The sequence below is a fragment of the Pseudochaenichthys georgianus genome, unplaced genomic scaffold (assembly GCF_902827115.2).
Source record: "Pseudochaenichthys georgianus unplaced genomic scaffold, fPseGeo1.2 scaffold_998_arrow_ctg1, whole genome shotgun sequence".
In the NCBI taxonomy this organism is placed as follows: domain Eukaryota; kingdom Metazoa; phylum Chordata; class Actinopteri; order Perciformes; family Channichthyidae; genus Pseudochaenichthys; species Pseudochaenichthys georgianus.
Genome location: NW_027263518.1, coordinates 37,489 through 52,441, shown reverse-complemented (window position 1 = coordinate 52,441; position 14,953 = coordinate 37,489). Strand labels below are relative to the sequence as shown.

General features: G+C 39.7%; 2 protein-coding genes across 2 annotated transcripts in view; both read right to left on the bottom strand.

The window, feature by feature from the left end:
• Positions 1 to 487: 487 nt before the first annotated feature.
• Positions 488 to 9,001, bottom strand: LOC117444925 (spermatogenesis-associated protein 6-like; the record flags this gene model as incomplete). The annotated part of the gene is made up of 6 exons (XM_034080309.1): positions 8,864 to 9,001; positions 7,401 to 7,538; positions 6,783 to 6,831; positions 6,613 to 6,654; positions 6,370 to 6,476; positions 488 to 568 (listed from the first exon to the last, which is right to left on the bottom strand). Coding segments are annotated over exons 1-6 (501 nt in total), but the record flags the coding sequence as incomplete, so codon positions are not given.
• Positions 9,002 to 13,685: 4,684 nt separating this feature from the next.
• Positions 13,686 to 14,953, bottom strand: part of LOC117444924 (cytosolic carboxypeptidase 6-like) — a gene marked incomplete at its 5' end in the record, with an annotated part of 32,464 nt that continues 31,196 nt past the window's right edge. The window contains 2 exons of the mRNA XM_034080308.1: positions 13,686 to 14,242; positions 14,561 to 14,654. Coding sequence (XP_033936199.1) covers positions 14,155 to 14,242; positions 14,561 to 14,654 — 182 coding nt within the window. The remainder of the gene's footprint in view (positions 14,243 to 14,560; positions 14,655 to 14,953) is intronic.

Sequence of the window (14,953 nt, the reverse complement as noted above, 5' to 3'; positions counted from 1 at the left end):
GTGTGGATGTGTCTCTCTCTGTGTGTCTCTGTGTGTGTGTGTGTGTGTGTGTGTCTCTCTGTGTGTGTGTGTGTGTGTGTGTGTGTGTGTGTGTGTGTGTGTGTGTGTGTGTGTGTGTCTCTGTGTGTGTGTCTCTGTCTGTCTGTCTGTCTGTGTGTGTGCGCGTGTGTCCACTGTGCACTTAGCAGGGTAAAGTGTCTACAAGAATATTGTGTTTTTGAATTTGAATAAGTTATATCCACTAATTGCAATAATGTAAACAGACAAGGCGGACTCAGATGTGTGTGTGTGTGTGTGTGTGTGTGTGTGTGTGTGTGTGTGTGTGTGTGTGTGTGTGTGTGTGTGTGTGTGTGTGTGGGATGACTGTTCATCAGTAGCCAAATCTAGGTCATTCTTTCTTGAAAAACATATATTTAAAACGGTATCGCAGAAGAAGAAGGGACACACCGTCAGGCACACGCCTCATATAATAAAAGCACACACTTACAGGTGAGGCAGGCCGGCTGTCCCCCCCCTCACTCTCCTCTATGACGGATGTCGTGGCGAACTCCACTTTGGGGGAGATTCCCTAAGGGGGAGAGACGGGGGAGAGAAACCAATGACAGCTTTAACAGGAAGATGGAGACAAACACACACATAACAACCCAGTACCAACTCACAGTCGCACGTCTTCAATCTTCGCCGTGACATAAACACATGTGAGAAAAGAGAAAGGCTCCAGCGACGTTTAAATAATATGGCATTTGGAAAGAGACATCTAAATTGCTATGTCGGCCTCAAACACAAACACATAAAAGCAATGTTGAGGGGAAGGGTGTTAAAGACATTTAAATATGCCAGCGAGCGCCTCGGAGGACGAGGGGAGGACGGAAAGCCACGCAGAGACGGAGGGAAGGAAGAGGAAGACATGATATAAGAAGAGGAGGAGGGAAGGTGACAAGATGAAGAATGAGTGAGAAGAGTTCTTTGTTTCCGCCGTCTGGATTGCAAAGTGAGGCAACAGCTGATTTCTGAATACATCATTTAACTTTGCCGAAGACAAGGCAGCACTTTTGAGTTGGTTATCTTGGTACCTTCCTGCCATGTGAGACAAGGGAGGCTGTGGCTCAGTGGGTAGTGTGCTGGGCTTCGAATCAGGGGGTAGCAAGTTCGAGTCCCGCTGCAGTCAGCATGTCGGTGTGTCCCTGAAGACCCAAATTGCTCCCGTGGGGATTGTCCACGGTACTGAGTGTAAGTCGCTTTGGATAAGCAGAGATTAGAAGGAGACTCACAATCTTCTCCTGTCTATGAAGGACACATCTAACATTACATCACACTATGTGGGGTCGCTGTGACACGTGAACACCGTTTAGATATCAACTAACATCCATTCTTTTCAGCTCAGGTACCTTTGCAAACATGTGATGAAACTCTGCATATTAACAAACCGCTATAGTAATATGTTGGTCTTACCCCTGAGGCGGGCAGGGAAGATAGTGGCCGACCCCTCCCCCCCTGGACACAAACTGTTCACCCCCCCCCCCTCTGGCAGGAGGCTGCGCTCCATCAGGACCAAAACCTCTCGCCACCTGAACAGTTTCTTCCCCTCCGCTACCGGCCTCTTAAACCAGGCCCGGCCCCCCCACTGACACTTTACGTCTGCCACATCGTAAACTATATGCGTTACATTAATGCACACAATGTTCATACTGCTTTCTGCACATATTTCTTATTTCATAGTTCATATCCTATAATTCATTCATAGCATTCTATTTCCATGTAAATTACTGCTTTATTTTATTGCTATTTGACTAGATTTTATTACGGTGTTTATATTTTATGTCTGCACCACAACACCAAGTCAAATTCCTCGTCTGTGTGAACCTACCTGGTGATAAACCTGATTCTGATTCTGATTAAATTAAATGTATTTTTTAATGCTGTCAAAAATTATAGCGTTAACGGCGGTAATTAATTTTTTTAATTAAATGCGTTAACATATTTAACGCATTTAACGCATGCGCAGAATGGCCCGCCCCATACCATACATCCACCAGTGGCAGAAATGGCTTAGCCCCACCATGAAAAATGATGTTAAAGTAAGCAAAATAAAGTCCGCCAACTCGCACGGAGTAAACGGCACAGACAGCAGTTAGTCAGATTGATTTCAGCCACTCGTCTGGAAATACCGAAGACCAGAAATGGTTTTGAAAACGTTTGTCACGTAGTGATCGTCTTCGCAATAGAACATCTTTGATAATGTCTTCTGGCCAATCAGAATCAAGATAACGGCGTGGTGTTGTTGCAGGAAGTCCCGACGGAGAATACTTTTGCTGTAGTCCATCTCTATAAACATCGATACAACATTACGTAATGAAATAAGACCCCACGGTTTGATGATTGATAGGTGTGTGGGCTGTCTTTCATTTTGACACGCAGAACAATGTTATAGTAAAGATACTGTATGTTAAATGGATATATCCGCCTTCTTTCATTTATCTTTCCATTCCCACAACAATATACATAAATAAATGGCATATTTTGGACATAGTTCGAAAGGTGATTAATCTGATTAATTAATTTTTAAGCTGTGATTAATCTGATTAAAATGTGTAATGGTTTGACAGCCCTAGTATTTGTCTCTCCAGGAGATGTTTGAGTAGCCGTCAGGAGCAGTGTTGGGAAAGTTCACTTTCTACATGAACTAGTTCAGTTCACAGTTCACAAATTTTAAAATGAACTAGTTCAGTTCATAGTTCATAATTCAAAATGTTGAACTAAAGTTCATGGTTTCAAAAATGAACTAATTTATAGTTCATAGTTATTTTTTCAATACGTTGCTGCGAGCTATTATTTGTCTCCTGTACGATGTTAATGGGCCATTTCAATTTTTACAATATCCTCAGAGGGCCGTACAAGTTATTGACCTCTGCTTAAAAAAACTAAAATCACAGCCCATTCATTTCATTCTGTGCAAAGAAAAAGCAACCTCTGAATCCAGATATCTCACCATGACTCGCGTATGCATGCACGTGCAGGGTGTGGCGTGACCACCAAAACAGAAAGATAATTTATGGACACAAGATGTGTGGACATGTATTTAGTTTCCTATCCATGTGAACATGATTTAAGTGGGGGGGACTTAACCTCCTCTAGAGGGGTCCGGGGGGCATGCTCCCCTGGGAAGACTTGTTGCACTTTGAGAGCAACATTAGGAGATCTATGGACACATCTCTCAACACCCAAACACAACTGTAAGCAGATTTTCTTTTAATTTATGGATATTTGACAAATCACTCCCCTTTCAAACTGTATTCTTCTTTATTAATAACTGTCATATAGTATTTTATACCTGTTTACTTTATTCTCTTATTTTTTTATAACTATAATGATCATATAAAGATGTGCCTTTACCTCACTGGTTGTAGACAAAGCTTCTTATATTCGTTAGCATAGCTAGCTAACCAGATGCTAATGATAACAACACAGTTATTGACTGTATGACAGATGAGCAGATCGCCACTGGGCTTTCAGCTAAAGACACAGACACGCAGAAACTGCGGCATGTGTATGGACTTATCGGTACTGCAATTTCTGAAGTGCTGGAGTGGCGTTCTGGTGCTCTCCGTCAGAACTGCACCCCTGTCAGTCGAGACATATACCACGTGATGACACGTTAGGCTCGTGTTGTGTTCAAGGACCCTGACCTTGGCCAGGAAAAACAGGTACTCGCTTGTTTAATTTTTTTGCGGTCTAGATTTCTTTCATTTTTTTATTTTTTGCGTGTGTTTATAAATTACCTCGAGGGCCGTACCAAATTGTCTCGCGGGCCGTATACGGCCGGAGGCCGGACTCGGAGGTTCCCCACCCCTGCCGTAGAGTCTCACTCTGAGCGAGTGCTGCTGCAGCTGCTCTCGGCTTCGTCCATACTAATTCATTCATTCATTCAATGCTCGCCGGTTCCGCGGTTCCACATTGTTTGTTGTGAGGAGTCTGATATATTTAGTATATTTATATTTTAGTGCGACAGCCAGGGGTGACAGACGCGTACGCGTCACAGGCAGCTTGCTGTGCCAGGTTGGGTGGTTTTCCGCATTATTTTGAAGCCTGTTTACGGTGTGTTTTAACTGGGTTTTCGGCTGAAAGGCATATGAAATCTGGCACACTTTTGAACGCCGTTATAATACAGTGCTGAGAATGAACGCACTTTTGAACGCCGTTATACAGCGCTGAGAATGAACGCGTTCTCAATTACGTTCAACGAGCGGAAATACAGTACGTTCAGTTCACGTTCGCCCAAAATATGAACGCGTTCATGAACGATCGTTCATTGAACGCGTTCAGGTACATCACTGGTCAGGAGGCTGCGGGACAGACACAGATGAGCTGCACCTCTCTGATTGGACAGAGTATCACGGTCATGATTAATGATGTTAGCTGAAGCAGTATTATTAGGCCCAACCAGAGATGGTCCTTTATTTGCATTTGTCTTGAAGGTTTAATGAGATGTTTCACCACACATTATTTAGTTCATTTATCAGGCGTGTAAACAACAGGAATAAACCTGACATTGATTTTGTTTATACGTTCCATACCCGTGTCAATGTGATGCTAAATTCTCGTTATTATACGATTTTTCAAACACAAACATACAAATATATTAATTTAAAGAAGTCCCTCCACTAGGTTACTAGGTTTTTAAATTGTGTTTCCATAGTGTGTTTACGATATATAACGGACTGTACGAATATAAAAAACAACATCCAATTAAAATGCATGCTTAATTACACGCTACCGAGTAAACTCTAGGATTTGCAATGGTAGATGTCGAGTAAAATCCATCCGTCTAATTGGCTATTTCCTCTCTGAGCATATGTGAGATCAATCATGTGATCAATTGAGAGCGGCTCGTGTGAAGTTACTTTGCATGAATAAATAGGTGTTATTGCTCACACTCTGCAAATACCTTCTTCACTCCTATGCAGAGAGGCACAAGTACACACATCCTTTACTCAAGTAGAAGTACACACATCCTTTACTCGAGTAGAAGTACAGATACTCGTGTTTGAAAGTACTCTGGTGAAAGTAGAAGTACTGACTAAACTTCTTTACTCAAGTCAAAGTAAAGAAGTTTGGGCTTTGAAGTGTACTTCAGTAAAAAGTAAAGGAACCAGCCTGTTTGGAAAATGAGAGAAGTAGAAAGTACAGGTATTTGAGTTCAACATGTAAGAAGTAGAAAGTACAGGTATTTGTGTTCAACATGTAAGAAGTAGAAAGTACAGGTATTTGAGTTCAACATGTAAGAAGTAGAAAGTACAGGTATTTGAGTTCAACATGTAAGAAGTAGAAAGTACAGGTATTTGTGTTCAACATGTAAGAAGTAGAAAGTACAGGTATTTGAGTTCAACATGTAAGAAGTAGAAAATACAGGTATTTGTGTTCAACATGTAAGAAGTAGAAAGTACAGGTATTTGTGTTCAACATGTGAGAAGTAGAAAGTACAGGTATTTGTGTTCAACATGTGAGAAGTAGAAAGTACAGGTATTTGTGTTCAACATGTAAGAAGTAGAAAGTACAGGTATTTGAGTTCAACATGTAAGAAGTAGAAAGTACAGGTATTTGTGTTCAACATGTGAGAAGTAGAAAGTACAGGTATTTGAGTTCAACATGTAAGAAGTAGAAAGTACAGGTATTTGAGTTCAACATGTAAGAAGTAGAAAGTACAGGTATTTGAGTTCAACATGTAAGAAGTAGAAAGTACAGGTATTTGTGTTCAACATGTAAGAAGTAGAAAGTACAGGTATTTGAGTTCAACATGTGAGAAGTAGAAAGTACAGGTATTTGTGTTCAACATGTAAGAAGTAGAAAGTACAGGTATTTGAGTTCAACATGTAAGAAGTAGAAAGTACAGGTATTTGAGTTCAACATGTAAGAAGTAGAAAGTACAGGTATTTGAGTTCAACATGTAAGAAGTAGAAAGTACAGGTATTTGGGTTCAACATGTAAGAAGTAGAAAGTACAGGTATTTGAGTTCAACATGTAAGAAGTAGAAAGTACAGGTATTTGGGTTCAACATGTGAGAAGTAGAAAGTACAGGTATTTGAGTTCAACATGTGAGAAGTAGAAAGTACAGGTATTTGGGTTCAACATGTAAGAAGTCAAAGTAAAAAGTGGTCAGAAAAATAAGTAGTGGAGTAAAGTACTGATACCAGAAAAATGTACTTAAGTACAGTAACGCAGTATTTGTACTGCACTACTTCTCACCTTTGCTCCTATGTCTTTAGAGCTTTGTAACTTGTAATATTTACAAGTTAGGAGTTAGAACATTGGTGCAGGTCAGGGTGAAGAAATACATAATATAAATAAAGGGATTGATGGAAAGTAGCCTACAGGAAAGGAGGAGCATCTCCTCATCAGTGTCTCTCTCTGCTGCTCTCCTTCTCCCGGGTACAGGAAGTCTCTGCTGCTCTCCTTCATCGTGGCTAACACCTCACCCTCTAAACAACATGAAAGACAAACAGTAAACATACACACAAACAACAACACAACCCAAGTTAGAGAAGCAGTTTTTGCAGCGTAATGAATACATACAGTTGGGACTGAAAGCCCATATGGCATCATCAGAAAGCATACCTGGAGGCACCGACTGAATCAGCTCAAAAGATGTGGTGTCAGCTAAGAGGAGGGAAAGCACAAACAGACTGTGAGCTAATGATCAGCATCACAGCTAACGGCCTGTAAGCTCGCGTCGCAGAGTATTCAGGACTAAGAGACGAGGAGGCGCGTCCCAGGTGGCCGCGTACCTTCCAGGAGGTCAGCTACATCAGCAGGGTCAACAACGCCGGGGAACGTCTGGAAGAACAGAGTCAGGACAGAGAAAATCAATAATGATAACAAGACGAGGCAGACAGCTCCAACGTTCGGGGGCAAAGTAGCCTTTCATCAGGACTTGGGGCAGTAATTGGAGGCAAGTTTTAATGCTAATGTTTAAAAAACAAGACAATAAAAGGCTGCAGTGCAAGCAAAAAGGAAAAGACACAGACAGAATGAAAAACAACAGCTAGGATGGGAATGTACTGACTCTGTAGTGAATCAAATGGTAGATAGGGTTGCATATTGGAGCACTCACAGAACAGTTACGCAGTATTGTGGACAATGACTAAGTGCGTAATGGAAATAACAGTCAAGTAAGTTCAGAAAAACACATTTACTGCAGCCTGCAGACTTATAAATACATTAAATCTGAGGAAAGAAAAGTACGCTCATGTGGCACAGAAACAACAATATCCAATATTTAAGACGATCTCTTGTCTTACATCAGAATGTCGACATAGTACTATTGATATTTTGCCCAGGTCTAGCCACAGACATGGTCTTTCGACATGTCGTGCATCGTGATTCAGGCGGCATGAAACTCGTACCTTCTCAAATGCCATTTTGTGGTGGAAGCGCAAAGGGAAGACGGGCGGCACACCGGGCGTCTTCCTGTACTGGCCCATGATGCACACACGGAGGTAGATGTCTCTGCCTTTAGTCAGGAGCACTCCCGGACATGTGACCTGCACGCAGACAGTGTACACAAGTGACTACAGTTACACATTTCTAGTCATGTTCTTTTTCCGGTGTCTTTCTGCCTTTTGACAAGAACAGCCTATCCCTCTGTGAGCGACAGCAACACTTTGAGAGTTAAACATGTGGAAACAAATCAGCAAAAGAGCCCCAGGAGTGCTTTGAAGAATCAATATCAGAAGGAGAAGGAGTAGGAGGGAAATAAATGAAGATTAATTGCTTAAATATACAAATAAGACCAGATCAGCTTTGTACCACAGTGATTCACATTTTAGGACATATTACAAAGTGGTTGTTACTTTAATGTGTTTTACTGACATTTTAACCTGCTGGCTGAATATTTATGACCGGGGTTAAAGGCAAAAAACATTGTATGTGTATTTATTTACTTTCGTTTAGTTATTTTACTCATGTGCAATGGCTGATAAAGGCTGCTGCTACTGTAACAGATAGCTAGCCGATAACAAACCCAAAAAGGCCACATAATTTAAAGCCAGGGAAAGCTTTTATTTTGGGGGTAAGTATTTTGTAATTCAACTAGTACAAAAAAACATACATAGCTATTAAACAGTAGTGGGAGAAGTACTCAGATGTGTTATTTAAGTAAAAGTACAAATACTAAAATGTAATAGTACTCTGTTGCAAGTAAAAGTCCTGCATTCAAAATATAACTTGAGTAAAAATCCAAAAGTACTGACATCAAAATATACTTAAAGTACTCCTTCTCTGTAATGGCCTATTTCAAAATCGTATATATATATATATTGAGTTACTATTATGATAATTCATGTGTTTTCATCACAACTGGTAAATGTTAGCTAATTTGAACAATTTCATTTACTGCTGCTGGATATCTTAACTTATGTCAACTATTATTTAATAATTTATTTAGATTTTGTATTAGCTGATAAACCGAAAAAGTGACTATTAACAAAGTAAAAAGGACATTATTGGCCTCTAAAATGTAGTGGAGTTGAAGTAAATATTAGCAAAAACTGAGAATACTCAGGTAAAATACAAGTATCTCAAAAGTAATTGTACCTAGTTACTTTACACCACTGCTATTAAATCACAGCAAACTCTATTATATTCAGGAATATTTGGTATAAAACATTTCTGATGAGCTAAGTAAGCAAGTTGCTAGTTCAACGACATTTAATCACATTTACATGTTGAGTGACAGCCGTTAGTGACCGTTAGCTAGCTAGTTAGGGAACGTTGAGGAAAGGGAAGAGGATGTACCGTTAGGCTCCTCGTTAGCTCAGTAGCTAACAGGGCAGTTGTTGTAGTATCGTAAAGCAGCAGACGCACTTACTTTGTGAATGTCCAGGTATACGGTGCATTTCAGAGCCTTTCTGTGCGCTTTAGAGGGGGAAAGCTTCTTCTTTCTCGAAGCCATTCATCCAACTTTTAAAAGTTCGTTGTCATAGCTGCCAGACAGCAACAGTGGCAGAGCGAGCGGATGTGAGGCCATGTGACCAAGAGGAGACCAATCAGAAGCTCTCTCTGCCACGCACGTTCAAAGACACTCAGAAACAATAAAATCTGCCTCCAACATTTAAACATTTGATTTCATTTTAAAGTGACCTGAAAACAGTGAATGCTTTGAAACTCTCTTTAAAGTTAAAGCATTTAATTATCATTCAACATATGCACATGCAAACAATGCAACAACTATACATATAGCCATGTTCAGTGGTGTAAAGTAACTAAGTACATTTACTACTGTACTTAAGTACAATTTGGATGTACTTGTACTTTCCAATTTAATGTTACTTTGTACTTCTACTCCACTACATGTATTTAATACCTTTAGTTACTTCACAGATCTGGATGCAGTGATGTACCTGAACGCGTTCAATGAACGATCGTTCATGAACGCGTTCATATTTTGGGCGAACGTGAACTGAACGTACTGTATTTCCGCTCGTTGAACGTAATTGAGAACGCGTTCATTCTCAGCGCTGTATAACGGCGTTCAAAAGTGCGTTCATTCTCAGCACTGTATTATAACGGCGTTCAAAAGTGTGCCAGATTTCATATGCCTTTCAGCCGAAAACCCAGTTAAAACACACCGTAAACAGGCTTCAAAATAATGCGGAAAACCACCCAACCTGGCACAGCAAGCTGCCTGTGACGCGTACGCGCCTGTCACCCCTGGCTGTCGCACTAAAATATAAATATACTAAATATATCAGACTCCTCACAACAAACAATGTGGAACCGCGGAACCGGCGAGCATTGAATGAATGAATGAATTAGTATGGACGAAGCCGAGAGCAGCTGCAGCAGCACTCGCTCAGAGTGAGACTCTACGGCAGGGGTGGGGAACCTCCGAGTCCGGCCTCCGGCCGTATACGGCCCGCGAGACAATTTGGTACGGCCCTCGAGGTAATTTATAAACACACGCAAAAAATAAAAAAATGAAAGAAATCTAGACCGCAAAAAAATTAAACAAGCGAGTACCTGTTTTTCCTGGCCAAGGTCAGGGTCCTTGAACACAACACGAGCCTAACGTGTCATCACGTGGTATATGTCTCGACTGACAGGGGTGCAGTTCTGACGGAGAGCACCAGAACGCCACTCCAGCACTTCAGAAATTGCAGTACCGATAAGTCCATACACATGCCGCAGTTTCTGCGTGTCTGTGTCTTTAGCTGAAAGCCCAGTGGCGATCTGCTCATCTGTCATACAGTCAATAACTGTGTTGTTATCATTAGCATCTGGTTAGCTAGCTATGCTAACGAATATAAGAAGCTTTGTCTACAACCAGTGAGGTAAAGGCACATCTTTATATGATCATTATAGTTATAAAAAAATAAGAGAATAAAGTAAACAGGTATAAAATACTATATGACAGTTATTAATAAAGAAGAATACAGTTTGAAAGGGGAGTGATTTGTCAAATATCCATAAATTAAAAGAAAATCTGCTTACAGTTGTGTTTGGGTGTTGAGAGATGTGTCCATAGATCTCCTAATGTTGCTCTCAAAGTGCAACAAGTCTTCCCAGGGGAGCACGCCCCCCGGACCCCTCTAGAGGAGGTTAAGTCCCCCCCACTTAAATCATGTTCACATGGATAGGAAACTAAATACATGTCCACACATCTTGTGTCCATAAATTATCTTTCTGTTTTGGTGGTCACGCCACACCCTGCACGTGCATGCATACGCGAGTCATGGTGAGATATCTGGATTCAGAGGTTGCTTTTTCTTTGCACAGAATGAAATGAATGGGCTGTGATTTTAGTTTTTTTAAGCAGAGGTCAATAACTTGTACGGCCCTCTGAGGATATTGTAAAAATTGAAATGGCCCATTAACATCGTACAGGAGACAAATAATAGCTCGCAGCAACGTATTGAAAAAATAACTATGAACTATAAATTAGTTCATTTTTGAAACCATGAACTTTAGTTCAACATTTTGAATTATGAACTATGAACTGAACTAGTTCATTTTAAAATTTGTGAACTGTGAACTGAACTAGTTCATGTAGAAAGTGAACTTTCCCAACACTGTCTGGATGAATGATGTGAAATCTAATCAAGTGTTAAATCAGACTTTAGTTCCACCTGGAGTCAATCCACCAGCTACCCTGCAGTCTACAAAGTACTTCAGACTAGCTGCACCTTCACCAGCTACCATGCAGTCTACAAAGTACTTCAGACTAGCTGCACCTCCACCAGCTACCATGCAGTCTACAAAGTACTTCAGACTAGCTGCACCTCCACCAGCTACCCTGCAGTCTACAAAGTACTTCAGACTAGCTGCACCTTCACCAGCTTTGAGAACACTTTCATGATCAATCATTATAAAACATATCATATATATTATTCTGAAATGGACCAATCTGCACAACGACTACTTTTACTGTCTTTCACTATATTTTGATGATCATACTCTTGTACTTTTACTTGATTAACATTTTGAATGCAGTACTTTTACTATAACAGTGTATTCCTACACTCTGGTATTTCTACTTTTACTCAATTACAATACATGAGTACTTCTACTTGTACTCAAGTACAAGATCTGAGTACTTCTACTTTTACTCAAGTACAAGATCTGAGTACTTCTACTTTTACTCAAGTACAAGATCTGATTACTTTTACTCAAGTACAAGATCTGATTACTTTTACTCAAGTACATGATCTGAGTACTTCTACTTTTACTCAAGTACAAGATCTGAGTACTTCTACTTTTACTCAAGTACAAGATCTGAGTACTTCTACTTTTACTCAAGTACAAGATCTGAGTACTTCTACTTTTACTCAAGTACAAGATCTGAGTACTTCTACTTTTACTCAAGTACAAGATCAGAGTACTTCTACTTTTACTCAAGTACAAGATCTGAGTACTTCTACTTTCACTCAAGTACAAGATCTGAGTACTTCTACTTTCACTCAAGTACAAGATCTGAGTACTTCTTCTTTTACTCAAGTACAAGATCTGAGTACTTCTACTTTTACTCAAGTACAAGATCTGAGTATTTCTACTTTTACTCAAGTACAAGATCAGAGTACTTCTACTTTTACTCAAGTACAAGATCTAATTACTTTTACTCAAGTACAAGATCTGAGTACTTTTACTTTTACTCAAGTACAAGATCTGAGTACTTCTACTTTTACTCAAGTACAAGATCAGAGTACTTCTACTTTTACTCAAGTACAAGATCTGAGTACTTCTACTTTTACTCAAGTACAAGATCTGAGTACTTCTACTTTTACTCAAGAACAAGATCTGAGTACTTCTACTTTTACTCAAGTACAAGATCTGAGTACTTCTACTTTTACTCAAGTACAATATCTGAGTACTTTTACTCAAGTACAAGATCTGAGTACTTTTACTCAAGTACAAGATCTGAGTACTTCTACTTTTATTCAAGTACAAGATCAGAGTACTTCTACTTTTACCCAAGTACAATATCTGATTACTTTTACTCAAGTACAAGATCTGAGTACTTCTACTTTTACTCAAGTACAAGATCTGAGTACTTCTACTTTTACTCAAGTACAAGATATAAGTACTTCTACTTTTACTCAAGTACAAGATCTGAGTACTTCTACTTTCACTCAAGTACAAGATCTGAGTACTTCTACTTTCACTCAAGTACAAGATCTGAGTACTTCTTCTTTTACTCAAGTACAAGATCTGAGTACTTCTACTTTTACTCAAGTACAAGATCTGAGTATTTCTACTTTTACTCAAGTACAAGATCAGAGTACTTCTACTTTTACTCAAGTACAAGATCTAATTACTTTTACTCAAGTACAAGATCTGAGTACTTTTACTTTTACTCAAGTACAAGATCTGAGTACTTCTTCTTTTACTCAAGTACAAGATCTGAGTACTTCTACTTTTACTCAAGTACAAGATCTGAGTACTTCTACTTTTACTCAAGTACAAGATCAGAGTACTTCTACTTTTACTCAAGTACAAGATCTGAGTACTTCTACTTTTACTCAAGTACAAGATCTGAGTACTTCTACTTTTACTCAAGTACAATATCTGAGTACTTTTACTCAAGTACAATATCTGAGTACTTTTACTCAAGTACAAGATCTGAGTACTTCTACTTTTACTCAAGTACAAGATCAGAGTACTTCTACTTTTACCCAAGTACAAGATCTGATTACTTTTACTCAAGTACAAGATCTGAGTACTTCTACTTTTACTCAAGTACAAGATCTGAGTACTTCTACTTTTACTCAAGTACAAGATATAAGTACTTCTACTTTTACTCAAGTACAAGATCTGAGTACTTCTACTTTTACTCAAGTACAAGATATAAGTACTTCTCCCACCTCCGGTAACAACACAACTATAAAGATAGCCATGTTATGTGAATACTGTAGGTCTCATTTACATAAAGTCATGACAGTAACTAAAAGGAGATTTTAACTAGTTATGAAACCTAATCTGTATGACCTCCATAAGCTAAGAGAAGTTGCTTTTATATATATATAGTTTATGCATTGAAACATAGTTATTTGTAATGCCGGGCCAAGTCCAACTCTCCTTAATACCAGACTATATGATTGAAGTCACGCAGACTAAATCAAGCCCAATCAAATAATTAGAAGCAGGAGATTTTTCTTTAGGTACTTTAATTTTGAAGTAGGATTTTGCGTGTATTGCTCATCCTGGTGCACCACAGACAACAAGTGAAGAATTGAATGAGAATAAAAATAAAAAAACAGGTACAACATTGCATTTAAGTGTTTAATGACTTCTTATAATAAATAACAACAGAGATAATAACACCACAATAAGTCAGTAACGGCAGGGAAGCATGCACGTATTCACAAGTCTATCAACAGAAAGGGCCTGCTGCCGAAAGGCCTCCGATGGGCTCCAGTCCGTCCTCCCTGGGCATTCAATAAGTCCACATTTTACAGTCCCTTAACAACCCAAGAGGAAGCTTGTTCCCCTTTCAGTCCTGCAGTACCAGCACTGTTACAGATCTGTGGAATTAACTCGTTATAGCCGGGGAGATGAGGAGCTTCTGAAGGCGATGAAGTGTGAAGGATCCTCCTGCTACGGTGCTCTGCCTTTTGTTCATGCTCAGTCCGTGTCCTTCTGTCCGTTAGTCTAGTGTCGGACACCCTAGCTCTTCTCCTTCTCTCTCTCTGCGTCTCGACCCAAACCATTTCCCTTATTGTTACCGTCGCCCGTCGTTGAAATCCCCTCAGCACTGCGGACAGAAAACACATCAATACGAGACGGTAGGGTTACGTTTCAGCCAATCAGAACGAATTAAAATGTCCTATTTGGGTCATTTATTTCAAGTTTCAAGGCTTACAGTGTAGATATGACAATGAAAATATGAGGTCACAGGCTCCTCCAGCAGTGCAACACAATACATAATAATAGTAATAGTGCAGAATAGAAATACACAACAATATGAGACGGTACTGTTACGTTTTAGCGAATCAGAACGAATTAAAATGTCCTATTTTAGTAATTTATTTAATTTCATATTCATTTTTTTCACGATGTCTAACTGTTCTACCTTTGAATGTGAGTTGGCCTGTTGTCCTTGATGTGGTTGTTGAGTTTGTAGTAATCCAGGAAGGTTCGAGCCACATTCCTCCCCAGTTTAGTGTCTGAGGACGGGTTGTTAAAGCCAATATCTTTGGAGAAGTTGTTTCGGTGTACAGCTTATTGTTTGGTTTACTTTCACACATCTGTTTTTAGCTCAAGATATTGTACACTACATTCCCAGAAACCTGCAGGTCCGCTGCAACTCGTACTACTTGGAAGAGTTCAATCCAGGCTGAAGACTTTTCTTTTTGCCGCTGCTTTTAATTGAAACTGAGCGGTTGTGTTTCGTTGTTGGTTGATGAACATGTGGGGCTGGTAACCCGGGGCATCAGTGTCTGGGGACTCTGTCCTGGCTGGTCTC